Raw genomic sequence first — 23,699 nt, forward strand, 5'->3', positions numbered from 1 at the left:
CCCTAAATCGCTCCAGGCAAATGCCGGGATGGTTCCTTTGAAAGGGCACGACCGACTTCCTTCCCTAATCCTATGAGACTGATGACCTTGCTGTCTGGTCTCCTCCTCCAAAACAAATCAAACCAAACAAATGCCGGCCATACATGGCTAACACATAGCTACTTCCTCTGTCGTGAGGACCCACGTCGGTGTCACTGTGGCTCACATATGATTGTCATCCACATCTTGCTGGACTGCTGACTTTTAACCACTCTACGGCAGACTTTTAACCTTCCTAGAATCCCACCTTCGGTGTTGGGTAACAATGTTTCAAACTGCAGATTTAAGTTTAGGTTTTATTTGTGAAGGGGTTTCGTCATACAATCCAAGGGTGGGCATTTAGCCTTCTCTCTGAGGTCGCCACCCTCCCTCCGTTGTAACTCTGTCTCACTATCTTTGCATTTGTTTGTCTTCGTTGTCATCTTTTCCCTACATGTGCTCTTCTCGCCTTGTCTTTTTGGGGTGGACGTTTTAATGTGTTGCAGAGTGGCTGGCTCATCCTCATTTATTATTGTGATCAGCCAGCCCAGACTATATGCTCTATGGTTTTAATACCTTCTTCTGCTTTTCTTTGTGGCGTATGTTTTCCCCATTTTTTGTTCATTCCATTCATTTTCTTTTTAGGTGTGCTGCTGAGTGTTTTTGTACCTTGAGCCTTGCTTCCGTCAGGGAAAAAAGGGTCTGATGACCCTGTAGTTTGGTCCCTTTATACTCAAAACCAACCAACCAATCAAGTTTGCTCTTTATAATATTGTTACATTCCTTCCCGGATTTTCATTGTTGTTGATCCAACATTGAAATTTGTCCCACAATTCTAAGACCATGAATAAAACTAACTGCAGTTCTGTCTTTATCAGTGATGAAAAGGTAGAAAACACACTGCTATATTATTGAAAGAGAATGTGGAGTATGATAATTCAGTTGAATATTGGGTAGTAGTATTGACAGCATGATTCAGGACCGTGTGTGCAACACAGAAGTGTGTTCAAAAGAAGGATTCTAGGACATAAATATGTAAATTAAGTTTAGGCTGTACAGAGAATACCATGCCTTGATGCACAATGAAAAGGCAATTTACTCGATAAACTCTACGTAAATAGGTGTGCCAGGCAGACGAAAGGAAGGTAAGACAGACAGTACTTCATTGAAACAAGCTGCTTTCAAATATGAAGTCCAGTCAAAAGAAGTGTGTCAAAAAACATTGCTTGACATATTTTGCATCACCCAGCAATGAAAACTCTCTCTTCAACATAAACTGGAAAGTGGAGTGACCACTCCTGAAGATGGTTGAGGAAAATATTTGTGTAGGCCACATGTAATATCAAATGATGACAGGTCCCTGATTCAAGAACTCAGTTTGAGTTTCTCGAAGTAAGAATAAATCTTCAAAAGAATGTCTGTACCACAATCTCAATCTGTGCAGAAATTAATGATTCTTTATGATCAGAGCTTCAGATGAGATACAAATGCACAACATAGAACCTAGTCAGTTGTTATGCAAAAGCAGACTGAGCATACTAACTGCTAAAAAATAACACAGAAATGGCTACAAAGGAACAATATATATGTTACATGCGTGGACGTACAACACGTACTGTGTCGTAAATTGGCACATTCCATGGTATTCTGCCAGAGACAGTTGCCGTCATATAATTTCATGGTTCATGACTTTGGTACTTAACTAACACGGTAAATTTAGGGGATGGATCTGGTGCAAGGTGTGGTTCAGCCAAAATAGTTTCCTGTCTGATTAAATTTGTGATGCTTGAAAAACGTATGGGACACAAACTAATTATATGGTCTGACCACCATGTTGGGCAGAACGATAACTGGAGAATTTTAGCACTTTATTTCTATCTGGTCAACTGCAAGTACTGTGTGGAAATACATAAAAAGTTTTTATGTTAGAGTGATAGTTTCCTGCCTTGTGACAGGAACTTTGCAGTGATTGAGGAAAGAAAGTGTCAAAAGTTATGGCTCCTTTAGAATGGAAGCATGCCATTGCTTAGGCCACTGTAGAACCGTCGAAGTTGACCATACAGAAGATGATGGAAGACAAGGGCGTTGGATCTGTTGATCTGGTTCTCAAAATGCCACCTACTTTGAAAATTACTGCTGTGCTCTGGTTGAAGCGATGCAGTGATGATCCTCAAGGCATAAGCAGTTTCATCCATGTGAAAGACATTGTATTGTGAAACATGTTTTTGAACACGAAGTAAAAGAAATTCTGTTGCATTTTGGTTTTTGGTTGCTTTACAATGGGTACTGAAACTTGTAAGGAGAAGAAAGGCAATCTATTGGATGTGACGAAATACGGGGAATCAAAATCCAGGCATTTTATGAAAACATTCAGTGTGCCAACTGAGTGTAATGTGCCACTTTGGCCTCAACTTCATAACAAACTCATGTTCTATTACTTATTTAAGACCAAAGCAATCAGTTTACTATAAATATTAGTTTGTATCGTGATATAATTTTTTTATTTAAAACTTTGAGACTCTAGGCAACCTTATAGTTCTAGTAGAGTGTGATATACAGCAATGCTGTATATCAGTTGCTATACACTGTTTTTCCATTTTAATAGTTATGTATTTTCTAAAACCTATCCTTAGTGCAATTTTAAAAAGCACAACCAACGATTTTCAACAGTCTGCATCTGCAAACAATAAATATCTGCTATTACATTTTTATTAACAGTTTTTGTCGATTTCCTAAAAACTTGGAAATATACCAAACAGCGTTATTCATGCACATGCTTCATTTTACTGTGATTATGTGCATCTATCAGGTGACACTAATTGAGAATATGATTGATTGGTACCTTCTTCCAGCCACTAGGAAACTTCCATGGGCTCAGAGATGTTTGATATGCTGCTGTTAGAGAAGGAACAAGTTTAGTGTAATATGAGTGGTATTGTACTGTCATCTCATTTTGCCTGGGTGCCTTTTCTCTATTAAGTGAGTACACAGTATAAAATCAACAAAAATTGATCATCTCAGAATCTGTCATTATGATGTTTATGCCGGTACTGAAAGGAGGAACTCCATTATGATATTCCACAATGAAATAGATTTGAAAGAGAAAATTGAATATTTGGCCTTGTGTCTGTTATCTTCAGTTTGTATGCCAATAGGGCAACTGATAGTGATTTCAGTCCAGCTACTGACACTGTGTGCTGATTGCTTACTGTGAAAATTCAATCAAGATGAGTAATGTTAATGCTTTGAAATTGGTCCTATGATGTACTGAGTTTCAGGGTAGTGAACAGAGCTGATTTCAGAATGTCTCTCTACAGTCCTTTGCATGGGTCAAGGCCATCTACCACTGAGTATCTACCCTGTTAAAACCACCAGCTGCCTGTCAGTCAAGCAACATCTAAAAGTATGAAGTTAGGCATATATTGTAATAGTTAATCTATACTTAAACAAGTTATTTAAACGAATTGAAATGCAGTGACAACTAAATAAGGAAATGTAAACACAGTGACAAAGTTAAGTTGAATGGTGTACTGTCAATGTAAGACACAAAAATAGAAATGGCCATCCTTAAAATCATTAAATTGAATTATATAGGATCACATAGCAAGGGTGAACGCTTCAGATTGAAGATAATGCAGTTCAATTATGTGAATAATTGTGAATATTTGACAGATTCCCCAGTTACATAAGCTAATGTGAAATCGGAACTAAGTCCAGCTGGGTGTAATCATCAGTGATGCTGTGTCAGTGTCAATCAAAGTTCAGTACAAAACAGATCTATCAGTTGCGCAAAGTTATAGTTCGTCAGTCACAAAAACATACAACAATTTAATGTAATGAGAAAATGCCAAAATCCTCATGTATTGCTCAAAATCTTATCATCCATACAATTTTAGAGAGCTGAAATGATACAACTGGTTGGCTGCCCAGAGACTTCGGTTCAACTACTGTCAAAACCTATGCAGACTTAACAGTAACAGTTCACCGGCCCAGACTATGTGAGAAACACACATACATTACCAAAGACTATGAGGCACAGCAGCACTGTTTATTTAAAACCTCAAGAAACCATACCATACTAGTCATTTTCAAAACATCTTACAAAACTTAATTAAAATAAGTGATTGAAATTACATTGTTCTTATAAAAACTAATCAACTTGAAATAAACACCTTCCCATACTGGTCACTTTGGAAGCTTACCAAACATTCTAAGATAAATATTAACATTAAATATCAGTGAAAACATGATAAACAGCCATCATATGCAACTGTTAAAATAAGTCAATACAAGGAAATATTACTATAGAAACGAGTTTGTCATATCAGATGAGATCATAATTTCCTGCTCATTTACATAGTGCTTTAATGTACTATGTAGCACATACCAAATTCGAAGTACAACCAGTTGAACTGGACCCATCTTGATCACACTCTTAATAGTTAATTTGTCAAAAATACCTGAACACAAATCCACTAAGGATGATGGATTTAATTTGATTTTGGCAGAGAAGCTAAGACAGCTTTGGTCTAACCTGGCACTGAAACAGTTTATTGTGCAGTATTGCTCGCTGTATATCTAGTAAAGCCAACTAGTGCCCTTAGATAGTGCAAGGAGTCTCTCTGCCCATTATTTGTTAGACACAATTTCTTCACTTCTAGTTGCACTGAAAATTCTGTCTCTTTGCTCTCCAATGTCATGCATTGGAACATTAGGTGTGATGCAGTTTCTTCACTCTCATCACAGATGCTACATTTATGGTCTTCTTCCATTATACCCATTGTATGTAGGTGTTTTTTTTTTTTTTTTAAATTCCCATGACTGGTCATCAGTCCAAACATGAGTTCAATCTCTTTCCTCTTCGAGCCCAGGGTTACAGAGCATCTTTTAAAGCACAACTTTGGCATCGTTACCTTACCATGTTTTTGCTTATAGACCTTGGTCTAGTATTCTATGTGCTTCTTCTAAGCCAGTTCCATAGTTCATTTGATCATAGCATTGGTGATTATCAGAACAGGTACCGGTCCACTGAATGGAGTCTTTGCCCCCATCCTGGCCAACCTGTCAGCTTCTTTATTGCCACTGATCCCCGAGTGACCAAGGACCCATATTAAGTTTTTGCTATTGAATCCGCTAACTCCACCAAAGCCCTGTGACATTCTGCAATAATAATATATTGTGCTGCAGGAGCTCCCAATAATTTCAGGGCTACCTTGCTGTCTGAATAGATGTAGATGCTATGATCCTTGTAGCACCTATATATATTCTCCTCCACACACGCCTTGATTGCAGTAATTTCAGCTTGGAATACCAAGGCCAGTTTTCCTAGAGAGATGATGCCCTCCAGTTTTGGCTGAACCCTGTACACCCCGCCCCCAGTGCCTTGGTCTGATTTTGACCCATCAGTGAACCAGACAGTGTCCTCTGCATGGTGTCAAACTGTTTTCCCACTGCTCCCTGCTTCCAATTATTGTATTGTAAGGCTTGTTGAAGCAATTGGGAGTTGTTACATAGTCAGGCGGCATTTCTCAAGCCATTCCTATATTTTAGTGTGTGAGTCTGGATATCCAATGTGATCCAGTTTTTACCAGTTTTGAGTGTGTATGCACCAGCTGCTGCCTTCATCTTAACCCAAAGATGTAGTGGAGGCATGTCCAGCATGACTTACATCCCAGTAGTTGGTGTACTACTAATTCTGCCTGTTGTGGCAAAGCAGGCCAGTTTGTGCACCTTAGCAAGCTCCTTAGCTGCAGCCTGCTGTTGTACATTCTTCCATGACACTACGGCCCCATAGGAGATCCTAAGTCTAACCACTGTTGTGTGTGTCCAGTGCATACATCAGGATCTTAGGCCCCAGTTTTTGCCACAAGGCCTTCTGGTACTCACTAGAGTACAATTCGCCGTGGAGCAGATGCTCTTAATGTGAAGGGTCCATGTTAGTTTCTCATCTAAGATTATCTCTAGATATTTCACTATCCCCTTCACAGATAGAGTTTCATCAAAAAGCTTTAGATGTCCTTCTTCGTGATTGGTACCACAACAGTCTTGTTAGGATTAATGTTTAGGTCCTATGTAATGTACCAGTCTTGCACAATGTCCAGTGCACCTTGTGCCATATTCCTAACCTTGTCAGCAAATTTGCCAGGTATTACTATGACAAGGTCATCTGCGTATCCGTGGCAAAAGCATTGTCTGTAATTTAGTTCCTCAATGAGTTCGTTCTCCAGTAGATTCCACAATAAAGTGGACAAAACTCCTGGACAACCTCTAGTGGTGTTAATTACTATTTTTTCATTCATCACGTGGCCTCTACCCTCCTTCCACTAAGCATGGCCCTAGTCCACCTACATATAGTGGTCACTAGGTCATGCACCTCTGTTGACCTAACCGTGGAATCAAAGGTTGTGTTACTAAAAGCCCCCTTGACACCCAGGAAGATGCAGAGGGCTGTTTCTTGAAAGGAAAGTGCTTTCTCCACCCTCCCAACAAATAGTTGGAGAGCTGTCTCACTTGATTTACCTGGTTGTGTGTGTTAGTTTGAATGTAGAGGAGCCCTAGTTAGCCTCCTCTCCCCAGCATGTACATTAACTCGACTGATTGGTCTCATATCCTTGGCCTTCGTATGATCAATTCTCCCTGGCTTTGGAATAAAGACAACCTTCACTCCCTCCAGGCATTGGGAATGACTCCCACTGCTAGGCTAACCCGTAATAACGTGCAGAGGACTCTCATAAGATTGTCTCCTGTTTGTTTTAAGAGAGCTGGAAAGATTCCATCTGGACCAGGTGACTTGACCAATTAGAATGTTGCCACCGCCCATTGGATTTTACTGAAATTGACACACTCCTTGGCTGATTCCCAGTCCTCTCTTTGAGTGCCTGAGAACCATTGTCTTTCAGGGGTCGCATTCTGCTCTATGTTATCCGCCAGAGCATATTGAGGAAAATGAGTTTTGAGGAGCAGTTCTAGTGTCTCATGTGCTGTCTCTGTATTTTCCCCATCGTCCTTCCTCAATTAACCTCCTGGATTAGTTGGTACTCTGGTGAGGATTTTGTGATGCCTGGCTTGAGATAAGCACCTTCCCATGCTGGTCACTTTAGAACCTTAAGAAACATTCTGAGATAAATATTACATTAATTATCAGTGAAATCATGATAAATTGCCATCATATGCAACTGTTACAGTAATTAAATACAAGGAAATATTTCTATACAAACAAACGTGTCATATCAGGTAAGATTGTAATTTCCTGCTCATTTACATGGTGCTTTAGGTTACTACGTAGCACTTACCAAGTTTGAATTACAACCAATTGAACTTGACACATCTTGATCACACTGCATAATAGTTAATTTGTCAAAAAAGTGTCTAATACACATTTGATAAGGATAAGGGTGTAGTGTAAAATATGCTGTCTTTTGGTGTATGGAATTGTGGAGTACATTTAGCTCTGGTCAAATTAATTGAGTAGTTCTAATCAAATTGTAGATACCCTGGATCCAGTTGAGTTCCAGTCAAACTATGTATTCACTGTACAGTTTGATGTATTGTTTATGCTTGTGGCAGTTTTGGCTTACATGTAGTACTATTTAGCATTATTGTAATCAGTGTTTATAAAATTAATTAATGAAAAACTGTACAGGGCTCTGTTTAACTCCTGAAGTTGGGCTGCACAGTTTGAAATAGTACTGTTGAATTCAATTTTAGTGTTTTTCTATATAATATTTGTGAATAATATTTTATAGCAGGAAAGTGACAAATTAGCAGTTGGCTATGCATCTGATTTTTTGACAGATCAGTCAGCAGAGTTAGAATATTTGATTTGTTGCATCCTTTGTTTATTGCTGTCCCTCACTAATTTTGGCTGCATTCATCTTTTGTTTGTCAATGAGTTTATGATTATGTTTAAATGTGTGACAAAAATTCTACTTCCCATCATAGCACTGACCTTGGGAAAGTCCTAAAATTGCTTAAAGATTCAAGTGCAAAAGTTACATGAATGTGAATTTAAATACTGCCTCACAGTTGTCGGCATTTTCTCACAGGAAAGTAACCCCAATGGATAGTAGGTTAAGGGCATTTCTCTTGACTTAGAAGGAACGTAGTTCACCAGAGCAAAATATTAAATGTATAGATTTTCATGTTTCAATGTTAAATGGGAAATGTTCAGTGTCAATCAATCCTGTGCATTTGATGGTAGATTCACGTTACTATCTCACGTATAATATTTGAAAGTTTGAATGCATGACAGATTTTCAGTTACCTTCATTACTTGTTCAAATTAATTTCCAGTGGTGCTTACAAAGACTTGATACCATATATTGCAGTTTATAAAATTCATTTGTTTCTTCAAAAAATTGCCTCCAAAATTGAGGTGTGTTATACTCAAATTTAATATAACAAGTCCAGTGTTCCAGTCAAAATTCCCGGTTGCCTTAAAAATGGCCATATATTTAATGCTGTAGGAAATCTATTTCTATCTAGTAACATTAGATTCAATTGGCAGAAGAAATGCACCAGTGCAACGAACATGTTACAGGGGTTCACAAGCTTTGTTGAGATGTTTCTCTTGGAACACCAGCTGATTGCGTACAAATCATTCTGTCCTTCCTCTCTCTCTTCAGGGATGACCTGACCTTGGCTTATTGGTTACTGTTGTTTCATGTTTTTGCTATTGACTGTGCACACTTGTTTGTGGTTGTGATATGCCATAGTCCCTAGAAGTACTCCCAATCTTGAAGACATGCAAAACAGCTTGTCTCACATCAAGCGAGTGTTCTGTTCTGCTATACTTCTAGTTCTCTGCAAGTAAACAATCACTGGGTGAATACCTCAGTCATAGTAGTTACTGGATACCATGCCATCAAGGCAGGTTACAAACTTTCGAGCCAAAGGAATACATTGTTGGTGTATGATCGTATTTGTTCATTAGAAATGTAACCACAGCAGTGTGCAGCTCTTGATGGAGTGACACTTGAATGCATTGCTCTTTTTTGACTGCATGCAAGCAGTACTGACAGCATAACAACACCACTGCAAAATGTTTCTGATCACTGCTGTAGCCTAACAAAACACTCCAAATACTGTTATCTGCATATTTGCAGAGACTCTTTGAGCTGCTTGCTGCAACTAGTTTGCAGTACATATACGATTGCTATGCTTTACTGAGAAGGTACTACAAATATGGAACAATTTTTTTTCCTGATCAATTACAGGCCAGCTAAGGTTTTACATTTATTTATGCTACTCCTCCTTCTGTACACATTTTTCTTTCCACGCACCTGACGTTCAGTTTCTGTCTTGTCTTTTTGGAACTGTTATGCTGTGGAGAATTTACCAACTCAATCCTGTTTCTGTATTTGGTTTGGTTTTAAATATCTTGCCAATTTATACAAGTTTCTTGTAGGTCTTTGTGCACTCTTGTAAGGCATTGAGATTTTTTAATGGTTTTAGTACTGCTACAGAGTTTTTCTTTTCAGTATGCTAAGACTCATTAACCTTGTATGCCAAATTTTGTCTCCAGTTATTTTCCTACATATTTATCTATACTTCTGTATTGTTTTTGAATTTAAATGTTTGTGGTGGTATTCTGTTTCCTAATATCTTTTCTTTTTCGTAATTTTCACTATCTTTTGTTGATTCTAAAATTAGTATTTGTGATACAGATGTGTATTCTGTGTGATACAGATGTGTATTTTGGCCAGATGACTACCTTGCAAATTGGAGGTTCTGCAAATTTCGAGAATGAATTTTTACTATAAACATCTTCTGTTAACTGAAATGCAGAGTCCATCTTTTATAGTCTTCCTCTTGTGGTTCCATTTTCCCCATCATTTGGCTACATGAATTCTCATAGATCCTTAAATTTGTCTTCCCCTGACCCTCCCACACTTCGTATTTGATAGGGATGTTGCAGTCCTGTAGTTACCCATTACTGCTTCACTGCTGCTTATCAGAGGAGACGACTAGTCATGCTTTCCCCACTGTTTTTCTTTCTCTCTGTTCTGTGGTTTCTCTACATTGTCAGCATTGCTAAATTATCTACAAAAGTTGAACAAACAATTTTGAAATTATCAATTTCCTAACCAAGTAGTATTCAACTTCTGGTAGTAGATTCTGAGAACAGCTCCATCTGTTCAATATTCACTTTTCTAGTATAGTCTGAAAGAAGAATGGAGTTAGTACATTGCCTTGGCTAAAGTCTGTTCTTATCTCAAATGAGGCTGTAGTTCTTTTAAGAAGACCCGTGTTGTCATCTGTATTTCAGATTCTTTAAGAATTTTGAAATAAAGCAGTCTTGCTTTATAGTCATAAGCCTTCTAAAATGTTACAGATGTATTCCAATAGTATTTTGCTCCTTTAGTCCTCTATCAATTTGGCCTTCACAGGACCATCCTGTCCTAAGCCATCTCTGATATATCTTGTATTTTAGAATTCTGCTGTTGTCTCCTTGAACTTTTCATGGAATTTCATTGAATCTTATGCGAACATGGTTATCAGTTATTCTAGGCCAGGAATCTTACTTTTATTATTCAGTGGTAATGGTCAATTTCAACAGATATCTATGTCTGACTCTGGAATTCATCATCTTTTCGGAATTGTGCTTTGTTACTGGCACACAAGCTGTCTGATATTCTCAAATCATATTATTGTTGTCCTCGTATCTTTTTAGTGGTGTATGCTAAATGTCTTTTTCTTTGCAGTTTTCCTTTTTTCTTACATCTAGTCAGGCAGACATTCATAAATAACATTTTCTACCAGGGCTGATATGGAATGTACTTATTCAAAATTAATTTGGCAGTTGTACAATTCTCAAGTGGTAGCTCAGTGTGATGTCTGAATCCTTTATAATTCCTTTTGAGGTAATACTTTTGAGGTAATACTTTTGTGTTAACCATGTTTACAAATTCCATTTTCTTTACAAGATGGGAGTCTTTGTAATCTGTATGCCTAGAAATTGGTAGTACTTCATGTACTAATTTCTATCAAAGTCATGTCATACTGCACATCTTAATATCCACTCCCCAAGCACTAGGCATGACATTTAATAACACTGACTTAGTTCATAGTAAGCTGTCACTTGAGAATGGCATAACAGTCAAAATTCCAGTTGTGAATAAATTCATTTAATAGCAGTTTGGGCAGATAATGTTCTCATCTCCATTCTGTGCCAGTCTGAGGATAAAAGTTAAATAAAATCTGTATGTTTTCCTCTGGAACTTCATCAGATGATTCTCAACATTGTTCTGAGGACTGTTTTACCTTCTGCATTGTTATCCTGATCTATTGGTGCATGTGCATTAATTATTGTGTACCTCTCACCTAAATATTGAATTATTCCAGGGAGAGAGACTTCTGGAGGTAATGAAAAATTTGGATTTTGGATTGTTTGGGGGAAGAGGCCAAACAGCGAGGTCATTGGTCTAATCGGATTAGGAAAGGAAGTCGGCCATGCCCTTTCAATGGAACCATCCCGGCATTTGCCTGGAGTGATTTAGGAAAATCATGGAAAACCTAAATCCGGATGGTCGGGTGTGGGATTGAACCGTTGTCCTCCCAAAAAATTTGGCACCGTTTGCAACATAATTGCCATTTATGAATGCAGAGCCTAGTTATGTAGTAGTTTCACGAATTTCTTCCCTGTGTTCTCTGTGAAGAATCTACAGTTCTCTGATTGTGGTATTTCTTCATCTGTGAATGTGATATTTTGTAATGCCAATTTTAACTTGTCCATTTACAATGTGTGAAACTATTTTGAGTTTGCCAATATTTATTAATGTTTGTATATTTAATGGTCTAAGTCTGTATGTAGTTCTGGGTGTTAACTTAAGGTTGGGTTTAGGAGTCACTCCTCACCTCCGCAAGTTGGTCTGGGCTGCCTAGAGCACAAAGGTCCAAATGTGTCACTTAAGATGATGGATTCATCTGTCAGTGCATGGCAGTTTTCATAACAGAAAAAAAGTGAAAGAAAACTTTACACAAAGTGTAAGTGCATAACAGATTAAAGATGTTATTGGTCACTTTCCTTTGTGAAGTGTCTAGTAGGAAGTATGGCTACAACCAAATTACTGGCTTGTGTAGTTATTTACAGTACTGAAGACAGTGAGAAAATGGAGAATGAATTCTTACTAACATTCTGTTTCATTAACTGCAACAGTTTATCATGTCCTCTTAAATGATATTTTCAAGCCTAACTTGCAGCATTATGTGGACCAATCACATGTTGGTGGGCGTTAATAGAATTCTATGTATTTACTGTCTCATCAGTTGTAAATCACTGGCCATTTCTTCAAATATTTCAGGTGGAAACCTCAGTAAGATGTGCATCTGATAGTGCAAGGTAAGTTTTCATAATTCACTGCAGAACTTTTTCAGAAATATAAATTTTTGTTTATTAATTGTGAGAGTACTTCAGTTATAAAATGCACTACTGTAATGATTCATTAATACTATTCTTTGCAACAACCGTTATGTGACTATTCCTAGATAAATAGATCAAATGTCTGATATCAATACAGGAAAATAAAAGTTCAGGTGGCATATCAGCAGCTGTATTGCGTTTAATGCAGAATGTCACATGAAATCACTTAAATTCAACAGATTCATCTTGATGGGCACAGGCTAATATCATACTGCAGTAGAACAAGTTAGAAGAAAGGGTGAATGGCTATATATCCAAAAATTGGAGCTGATTCCCAGCCTTTCAGATTAATGAATATAGTGTTGAACACCTCTCTCAATTTGGTGCCACAGTGGTGCTCAGGTAACGCACAAGCTTGTAGTGGTTTACAGGGTGCCACTTTCAGTAAGGGTGTGGAGACTTAACTGGTGAATCCTCATTCTCTTTGTTTCTCCTTCGTCCTGGTGTGCCCCTGAAGGCTGTCCCATTCGTCAGACACATTACAGGTGACAAGGTAATGCATAATTGGCAGCTCCAGGTCAACGGGTAGGGTTCTCATACCCTCTGATACAGATCAGGCCGAGAAGGGTGAGTGACTGAGCTGTTACCTTCCCAAATGCCAATTGGTCCCTCTGTCAGGAGTTTGGGGGGTGTGACCTGAGGTGCGAACAATCATTTGCGGTGGGTGAATCCCCCTCTGAGGGGGTTCCCAGTTGGAAAGAGCATGCCATTGGAAATGTTGGCAATCATGGGGGATTCTTTTGCAATGTATCAATCACCATCTTAGCGTGTGTCTACTAAACATAAACATAAACAAAATGAGGCTATAGATTTGAAGGCCCTCCCAAATGCACCTTGGTGCCTCATGGTGTCACATACTGAAGAGGGTCATTTCTTTGCTACAGTTAATGCATGCCTTATTCTGGAAGGTGTTGCAGTTGGAGACTCTGTGAAATTTTTCTCATTTATGATAAAGATGGATGCAAACTTAATGCCCACATGCACTAAAAAAAAAAAATAGTTCAAATGTCTCTGAGCACTATGGGACTTAACATCTATGGTCATCAGTCCCCTAGAACTTAGAACTACTTAAACGTAACTAACCTAAGGGCAGCACACAACACCCAGTCATCACGAGGCAGAGAAAATCCCTGACCCCGCCGGGAATCGAACCCGGGAACCCGGGCGCAGGAAGCGAGAATGCTACTGCACGACCATGAGCTGTGGACCCACATGCACTCATTTTCTACCATTTGCTCGAGTAGTTTTTGCCTCAAAGATTAAGGGAGGCTGTGAAGTAATCACAGTCCAACCATACATTCCAAACCAGATGCGTTCGTACAAGTGTCAACATTATAATAAAACGTGTATCCAGTCAAAACATGGCCAAGTGTGTTACTTTTGGCAGAGATGCTCACGAGGGCAGCTGTTCGCCTCCTCTCTGCTGTGTCAATTGTAATCCCATGAATGTCCCAAGTGTCTTAATGAGCAAGCATCCAGGAGATCTGATTGAAGGCCATTAAACCCCACCCTGTCACTTGAAATTGTTAGCTAGTCAAAATCCGTGCATTTTCCATCTGGCATTTACAGTACCATTTTTGCTACGCTGTGCATAACGGAGGATATGCCCACGAAGACTTCCAACTTCAAGTCAGTGTTGCAGTAGTGAAATCACACAGGTCACAATAGCATCCCTGTCTCCTATTACAGCTACGCAACAAACAATCAGATCTTTACATTTGGTGGCGGAATCACGTGCTACACAACTATCATGCTGAAAGGACAAAAGCAATACTCCTGCAAAGACTTTCTACAGCTAAAAACATACTCTTCATCCGTCAACTAGAAAGTTCTAAGAACTCTAACACAAACAAATAGTCTTCTCCTTCCCTGACTTGGAGATCCAATATGTTTGTAGATCTCATGGAACAGGATTCTTCAGCCTCTTCCCCCTGTAACAGTGGATTTTTGAAGGCTTGCACTCAGCAGCCACCAAGGTGACTAATCTTCATTTGTCCACTCTTCCCCAATCCCCATTATGACTTCTGCAATGGAAAATTCGTGGCATTAGATCCCAGGAGGGATTACAGCTGCTCTTGGAATTGCAGTGTCCGCTTGTTTTCTGCTTCCAAGAAAAAAAATTATCCTCACAACCCATTTGACGTTTCATGTTTCTTTCTGGTCCTCTGTGACCTTTACCTCCAAGGACAGCATTCCACCTCATGTGGGAGCCATGCTGGCCATCCATCTCATTTAACATGCGACTGCTAGCTGTTGCAGTCAGCATTGCCCTTCCTCATTTCACCTTTTCTCTTTGCAACATCTAAACCTCTCCATAATTTGCTGTTACCAAGTCGGACTTACCCTAGCTCATTTGGTCAGCTCCCTCACTCCTTTTTGCTGCTTGGCAACTTCACTGCCCACCATCTGCTTTGGGGCTCTTAGAGAACCTGTCCAAGAGGTTCCCTCTTAGTTGACCTTCTGAATCATCTCTTACCACTAGAGCACCCACGTTCCTTTCAGATTCCATGCACATTTCTTACCATTTGGACTTCTCGTTCTGCACTGTCCAGCTCGCCTGTCATCTTTGGAATGTGTGTTCTTATAGGACAACTATCCAAGGATTTCCACCCAATAATCCCCAAACAGCTTTTAGAGTTTAGCCGAGAGACAAAATCCAATAATAAGTTAACTTGGCAATACAACTTAAGATCATTTACAAAAACCTTTAAGAATGATGACAGTTGGCACCTTAAATATGGAAAACATTAAGAGCAGCAATAAACTAAAAAACATTAATAATAATGGCAACTTGGCACCATAAAATAAGAGAAATTTATTCTGCAAGAACAAATTACAATGGTGCTTCAAAAGATTTTACACCACAGACCAAGATCCAATAATAAGTTAACTTGGCATTACAATTTAAAATCATTTATATAAAAGAACTTTGAGAAAGATAATGGCACTTGGCACCATAAAATAAAAGAAGCGCAACACACAACCAATAAATATAATAACAAAATAATAATTTGATACAACCAAAGGGCAAGGGCAACTCCCAACACAATCACAGATGGCCGAGCTCTCACACTTCAGAGCCTTCCCACTAGAAACGGTCCCCGAAATAAATGCTGAGAGCTCCCCAACATGCCTCCCACAACTGCCCATCACTTACGCATGTTGGTTATGTTTTGTAACACACGACAGATAATATCAACACAAGATAAAATTCAAAAATGGAATAACAATATAACATCCCGACAGCTCATGATAACCACAGCGCCATTAACTCAGGCGCTCTTAACAGGTGCCAGAAGCCAACACACACAAATCTTAATAAACAAAACAATAAAAGCCAAGCACACATAAATAGTCAAACCACAGTCTTAGAAGTGCCTTAACAACACCAAACGCGACTATTCCACCAAGTTAATAATAACACAGTAAGATAAAAATACGGAACATACCACTAAATGCTGTGACACAAACAAAATTGACGAGATCGTGTTGTTCAGGTCCCAGAAGACCATATATACTAATCAGAAGTAATTCACTATGCGTATACTGTCCAAAACCGCCTTCCTTAGGCAGACTTTACCTAACATGTCAAATGCCAAATATACCATACATGAACGCAACTCCGGGCTGGTAACAGGATCCACCTACATGAATTCCTTCAAAAAGGAACATACAGGCACCACCAAAGGTTACGCTGAGCAGACCGCGTGGGTAACGACCCACTCAGTGGTATAAACAAAAGATACTCCAGTTGAGCAAATAAATTAGTACGAATGAATATCGTAATGTGCCACACACACACACACACACACACACACACACACACACACACACACAGCATAAACTTCCAATAACGCCGTCCCACATCAGAATGAAGTTCAGAAACCGCAGCTGGAGCTTCCAGCGGAAAATCTGACGAGCCAACCGAGCTCACACCCTAACCTGGCATACGACTCAAAAATTTAGCAACTGGTTGTCTCCAGGCCAGAGTATCACAGGACCCCACCGGACCTCCACATCGGACAGGCAGGCAGAACAAGTACCCTGACGCCAATTAATCACTACCGCATGGCCAGCACAGCAGCGAGTTGGTCCGCTCCAGACCACTCTGCTCATATTGCGAGGTACAACCACCTTAGCGCTAGTCACCAGCAGGTCAGGCAAAGCGAACTTCACGTTCCGTGCAATATCCAGAAACCGACTACCCTCTCACTTTCCGCCAGCCACCACGAACAATAGCAAATCACCACCGGAGCCCCACCAGCACTAGAACAGCGAACTATAATCGATTATAGTGCGCGCTCAAAACAAGATCACATGATAGCGGCGCGCGCTGTATCAACCTGGAATGACCCATTCCCTCTGACACATATTAAAGTGATCACTTCCTGTGTGCATCCATGCGCCGACTCCTACCCCACCTGAGTGCAAATCCAATTGGCAAATTTCTACATCTACATTATACTCCGCAAGCCACCCAACGGTGTGTGGCAGTGGGCACTTTACGTGCCACTGTCATTACCTCCCTTTCCTGTTCCAGTAACGTATGGTTCGCAGGAAGGACTGCCGGAAAGCCTCCGTGCGCGCTCGAATCTCTCTAATTTTACATTCGTGATCTCCTCGGGAAGTATAAGTAGGGGGAAGCAATAATTTATTCGATACCTCATCCAGAAACGCACCCTCTCGAAACCTGGACAGCAAGCTACACCGTGATGCAGAGCGCCTCTCTTGCAGAGTCTGCCACTTGATTTTGCTAAACATCTCCGTAACGCTATCATGCTTACCAAATAACCCTGTGATGAAACGCGCCGCTCTTCTTTGGATGTTCTCTATCTCCTCTGTCTACCTGACCTGGTACGGATCCCACACTGATGAGCAATACTCGAGTATAGGTCGAACGAGTGTTTTGTAAGCCACCTCCTTTGTTGATGGACTACATTTTCTAAGGACTCTCCCAATGAATCTCAACCTGGCACCCGCCTTACCAACAATTAATTTTATATGATCATTCCACTTCAAATCGTTCCATACACATACTCCCAGACATTGTACAGAAGTAACTGCTACCAGTGTTTGTTCCGCCATCATATAATCATACAATAAAGGATCCTTCTTTCTATGTATTCGCAATACATTATGTGTGTCTATGTTAGAGGTCAGTTGCCACTCCCTGCACCATGTGCCTATCTGCTGCAGATCTTCCTGCATTTCGCTGCAATTTTCTAATGCTGCAACTTCTCTGTATACTACAGCATCATCTGCATGGAACTTCAGACACTACTAGGTCATTTATACATATTGTGAAATGCAATGGTCCCATATCACTCCCCTGTGGCACGCCAGAGGCTACTTTGTCTGTAGACGTCTCTCCATTGAGAACAACATGCTGTGTTCTGTTTGCTAAAAACTCTTCAATCCAGCCACACAGCTGGTCTGATATTCCGTAGGCTCTTACTTTATCAGGCGACAATGCGGAACTGTATCGAACGCCTTCCGGAAGTCAAGGAAAATGGCATCTACCTGGGAGCCTGTGTCTAATATTTTCTGGGTCTCATGAACAAATAAAGCGAGTTGGGTCTCACATGATCGCTGTTTCCGGAATCCATGTTGATTCCTACAGAGTAGATTCTGGGTTTCCAGAAATGACATGATACACGAGCAGAAAACATGTTCTAAAATTCTACAAGAGATCGATGTCAGAGATATAGGCCTATAGTTTTGCGCTTCTGCTCGACGACCCTTCTTGAAAACTGGGGCTAGTTGTGCTCTTTTCCAATCATTTGGAACCTTCCATTCCTCTAGAGACTTGCTGTACAGGGCTGTTAGAAAGGGGGCAAGTTCTTTCATGTACTCTGTGTAGAATCGAATTGGTATCTTGTCAGGTCCAGTGGACTTTCCTGTGTTGAATGATTTCAGTTGCTTTTCTATTCCTTGGACACTTATTTCGATGTCAGCTATACTTTCGTTCGTGCGAGGATTTAGAGAAGGAACTGCAGTGCGGTCTTCGTCTGTGAAACAGCTTTGGAAAAAGGTGTTTAGTATTTAAGCTTTACGTGTGTCATCCTCTGTTTCAATGCCATCATCATCCCAGAGTGTCAGGATATGCTTTTTCGATACACTTACTGATTTAACGTAAGACCAGAACTTCCTAGGGTTTTCTGTCAAATCGGTACATAGAATTTTACTTTCGAATTCACTGAACACTTCACGCATAGCCCTCCTTACGCTAACTTTGACATCCTAAGGCCGACTGGCGGCTATACCCCTCCCTCACGACCTTTATACAGCTGTGAAGACCACGTAAAGTATCTTCCAAATGTTATCCTTATCGCCGAAGAATGTTCCATACCGTTTACTTCAAGTTTACTGTAGTGTGTCTTGGTCCCTGGTGGACTGAGGCATGCAGCAATATGATTCGCTTGGGGAGATATGCTCTCCACATTTTGAACCATCGTCCTGATACATCTGCTAGAGGGCTGGTATCCTCTGTAGTCCATACATGTGGGGCTTTAGAAGCTGTCTGCCCCATTTACTAGAGGAAGTTTTGAAAGACAAAGTTGTCTCAAGGTTAATATGGTTTGACTTGTCACACACATTTATCCACGAAAACGGGTTGCCTGAATGCTCATCCTGGGTATCATTGTCTTTGCTATCCCAAGCAACCATATTATGGAATCACCCAACAGGCGTCTCAGCTCCCTTTTCGCCAAGGATTTTACACTCTGTTACAGTTCCACACAAACGTGTCTCCATGTGTGGCGTCTTCAGCGTTGTTCCTATCTTCTTTTCTCGTGAAGCATGGACAGTGGCTTTCACTTTTCCACTGCCAAAACCTTTTGTATGAATATTTGGCAGCGTAATGAGTTTCTTACACCATCTTTACATCTTGCACCTTTCGTTCTTCCATTAATTGAAACTAGAAAATTCCTGTAGCTAATATCTGATAGGAAACTTACTTGGTCCTCCCATGTATTCTTACCTGGCTGTACATGGTACCCAGTTCCTCAGTGTCCTACATCTCATAAGTGGTACTTCCAGGGGAGCAGATCAGACCACCCTCGTCCATTTTTTTTTTTTAAATCCCATGTCCATTCATAACTAGACTGTGGGTGTTTAGTTCATTCCTCTGCACTTCTGTTCATCATTTGGTGTCTTAACACACTCCACCATCATGGAATATGTTTCACCACTGGTGGCTTTTACGCGAGCCCGGTTGAGAGTCTATGCAGAATATCCTGAACAACTAGTCATACTGGCATGATGTCCTCCTCAGTGGATAGGCATGCCGTTTCTCTTTGACGCCTGACCACTCATCTTATTCCATGACTCCCTTATCTTCTAGTATGGGTCATGCCATTCATCTCAGTTACCTCGTGGAGTTCACTTTTGGCTTCTGCTTTGCAGCTTAATTTCACAGTACCTGCCACATTCCTGATGGTTGTGAACCCTTCGCGACCTTGGCTTCATGTAGCAGCCCATATTCATTGTGGACGTCATTTTCTTCACTTTTGTAAGCAAGACTCACTATAGGAAAAAACGCATAAATAATATGGACTGATCTGTCGTCGAGGTACAAAATTCATTACAATATTACACTCTACACGAATTGTACTGACTGGCAGTCGGTTCACCAGTTGATAACTCAAAAATTTTATCAGTATTATGCACCATCACTTGTCCCCCTGAGAAACCTAGTAGCCATCCTATTAAATATTTGTGACTGAAGTCCGCAATGTGTTTTGTTTCTATCTTTGATTTAAACATATTAACGTTTGCCTTCACCTCATACCTCAAATCCCTTAACAAAACGTTTCAAGTATACATATGAATTGTCAGTGTTGCAAGTGCCAAGAGGCATTGACACAACTTCCCAATTCTCTAGATGCAATTTATTATTAATTCAGTGACGTTAGCTATGCTTTCGTATGTTTCCAGCCAGTCAATGCTGTACATCGCTACCCCCTGCACATATATTGGAGGAAAGTAGTTTGCTTTCAATTTAAACCAATTAGGATTAGAGTGAACATAATTTCATCGCAGATTCAAATGACGTGGAGACTTGCATACTGCTTGTTTTTATGCAATTTTCAGGAAAAATATCATGCAGAAATATCCTCAGAGGTATGAACTGAAGTCATGGTAGCGTCGATCATTGTACATCAGCTGGTTCCTATTGGTCAAGTGACAACACAGTTCTTCAGGTGGCCTTAAATCACCAAGAGCTCCATACCCCAAACAACATCTAAATTGACAGTTCCATGTTTCTTGGGTTTCCACATTGTCTTAGGCAATGTATCCTTTATAAACACGCTGTAAAATCTCGTGATTTTAAGTTTGCTGACGAGTTTAACCAGATCTGTGTTATTAATCCTTTTTTCCAGTATCATTGCTGTGGGCCTTTATGTACAACCAAAGCCATGTAAATATAGGCCTTTACCTATTGCAATGGCCTCCATGGTCATATTATGCCTTTCAGCTGCTTGTAATTACTTTTCGCTTTTTCGGGCGTTCTGTACTGCTTGAATTATATCAGCTCTCCTAGCTAATGAAACCAGTAGCTGACAGCCCAGCAAATGCAGGTATCAGAAACAGAATTATTCCACAAGCTGTCTTTGATTTTTGTAGGAATGTGGGCGTTTTACCACATCATTTCCTTCCTTCTTTCTGCCGAAAGGCACCGTTTGCAGCTTTCACCAATTTTTTAAATATCCCATAGGCTTTTCCTCTTCTTTAGTATACAGTGAACTGAATTCAGTAATGCTTGAAGGTTAGTCCAGTACCCCATTTAAGTTCGAGCAAACATTGCCGTATCAACCACATATTCAGAAATAGCTTGTGCTGCATGAATATCTGTTCCTTGACATACCTGTGTAGCCTTGTCAATGAATATTTGCTCTGCAATACGGTGATCTTTGTCTGTAGTGTAGGCAATGATGTGCACTTTGTATACATTGTCCAATGCATTAAAGCCCTTATCACCATAAGCTAGGTGCTATTTTAGTTTTGTTCCAGCTCCACAGAAATTGTATCCAGAGATATACACTTCTGATGGCAGATTCTCGAGAATACCACCTCCGACTTTGTTGATACGTTTCGTAGCACTCATGTCACACTACTGCTTGGTTTCAGCTTTGCTTTTCCAATTATATAGCAAATTGTGGGTGTTCACTCAGCTGTTGAGCTTTGATGAGAAACTAAGCCATTTCATCAATGCCCTGTTCCTTTGACATCATATGACCTGCTCAAAGAGGAACATAATGGGTTCAAAGCTTTCCTGTAATTCCTTTGTGACTTCCATAGGTTTGCTCTTAATTCTGTGGTGAATAATGCGATTATACTCGTCGATGATTTTTGGCTGTATGTTCAGCCATTTGCACATACATTGAAGATTAAATTGCTTCCACATTCCATTTTTGATGGTCCAGTTTAACCATTTGGCAATACTAGTTTCCAAATATAAGAATGTTGAGTAGTGGTTTATCCCACTTAATTCGAATTCTGCTTTGAAATGTCTATCGTAAAATTCACTTCCATCATCTGTCTTCAAGGTTGATGGACAGTCGATTTAGTCCTGTCTGCAACAACTGTTCAGAAACCTCTCAAACCTCCTTCCCTGTCTTTACACTCAAAGGTAAGGCCCAAGCGAAATTGGAATATGTCTGTGACTGCGAGACGTACTTGACGCCATTATTTGATTGTAAGTAGTTTTGCATATCCAAGAGATCAGTCTGCCATGCATAATCCATTCCTCGTATTATCAGATATATTCTGCATGCAGGTCTGTAAAGCTCATGAACAACTCTCTCCACACTTACTCGACGATGCATAATTTTCGTAGCCCAGGTAAGATCGATAATATTTTGTTCATGTGATCTGCAATCTCTTCACCAGCTAAAGCTGTAAACAGTCGTAATCGATCTATGATTCCATTTAGTTACCATAATTTATATATTCTAGATGTAGCCTGTTTAGTGTTTCAGGCTAAACTTCGACTATTTTACCTGCACTAGGTGGAGCTGCTAATGCTGGTTCAGTTAAAATCCTGTATTTGTCGCTCTATGAGACTTCCATTCATCCTTTTGGGGTTTTACATGCGTTGGTCATATTTGATATTGGACCACGTGTTTTTATAGTTTCAGGGTATATTTTTAACAGTCGACATTTTCAAAATTATTAACTGTAACAGCCTAGGCAATCTTTCAGATTCCTTGTTCCCAATTCTTATAGCCTTCTTGCTTAAACATATTGAGTGCTTACCTAACAAATACGGTTTTGCCCTGATGACCTCATATGTTCTTTCTTAACTCGGCACTCATCCTCCTCCTCCTCCTGTTTCTGGTTTCATCCATAGTCCATGACAGCTCTTTCAGCCTGTCAGTTACTGGCTGAAATGTTGCTGAGGGACACTGGTCTCGTTGCAGTTGACCTAACTTTCACGAAAGTAATTTCTGTCAAATTGTCTTCCACACCCCAGTTTTTAACATTACACTCCTTTGACAACATGCTGCTGCATACTCATCCATTTTTGAGACAGTTTACAACTTACGTATATTCTGAGACAGTCGGTGGTGATGGGCGTGAAGTGCCGTAGCTATCACATTCTTGTTCCACATATGCGTTGGTTTTACATTGACTCCTTCAATTTTCTCGTTGACGCACAGGTCATATTGTTGAATTTGTGCAATCAACACCTCACCATTCATAGGACCTTCCTTGACAAGACATTCGGTTCCATTACTTTAGTGTTGATTACCTCCATTTTTTGTCGAACGCACATGCTTTGCATCCTCTGAATGAATGTGCAACACGTGTAAATTTGTACATAGTGTACAATATACTGACAAGTGCGTTTTGGTGCATTGCCTTTTTGAAGAATCATTTTGAAGTTTTGACTCTCATTCAGGTTAGTAGTTTGATCTGTAACCAGCAAGCTATACTGAGAGTTACTCCAGCAATCCTTGCATATAACGAATTCATTGAGTGGCATGTCAGTTCCTACATGTACTTGGAAAATATGCTTTAAATTCAGATTGTCCTGTTCGATTGTTATAAGGTTGGTGTATCCCAGACCAATAGCTTTGGTATGCTTAAGTATGTCTCACTCAAATAAATTATATTCACTTCCATGTGCCGAGCTAAGCAGAAATGTCGGCGGATATCCTGATTTTCCACAGAGATGTTGCCAAAAATGAATATGCTGTTTGGTTTTACGTTTTCAGGTGGTGGAATATCACTGCTTTTGTTGGCAGTTTAGTATGTT

At 39.9% G+C, this 23,699-nt stretch overlaps 1 protein-coding gene across 12 annotated transcripts in view; it reads left to right on the top strand.

The window, feature by feature from the left end:
* The window catches only part of LOC124554028 (zinc finger protein 729-like), a 117,850-nt gene that overhangs the window by 69,723 nt on the left and 24,428 nt on the right, over window positions 1-23,699 (top strand). For 9 of the 12 annotated variants that reach the window (XM_047128054.1, XM_047128061.1, XM_047128058.1 and 6 more), the window contains one exon: window positions 12,321-12,358. The exons of the other annotated variants lie outside the window; for them this stretch is intronic. In XM_047128054.1, the coding sequence (XP_046984010.1) occupies window positions 12,321-12,358 (38 nt within the window). The remainder of the gene's footprint in view (window positions 1-12,320; window positions 12,359-23,699) is intronic. 12 annotated transcript variants of the gene reach the window in all.

This window comes from Schistocerca americana, chromosome 11 (assembly GCF_021461395.2).
Source record: "Schistocerca americana isolate TAMUIC-IGC-003095 chromosome 11, iqSchAmer2.1, whole genome shotgun sequence".
NCBI classification, from domain to species: domain Eukaryota; kingdom Metazoa; phylum Arthropoda; class Insecta; order Orthoptera; family Acrididae; genus Schistocerca; species Schistocerca americana.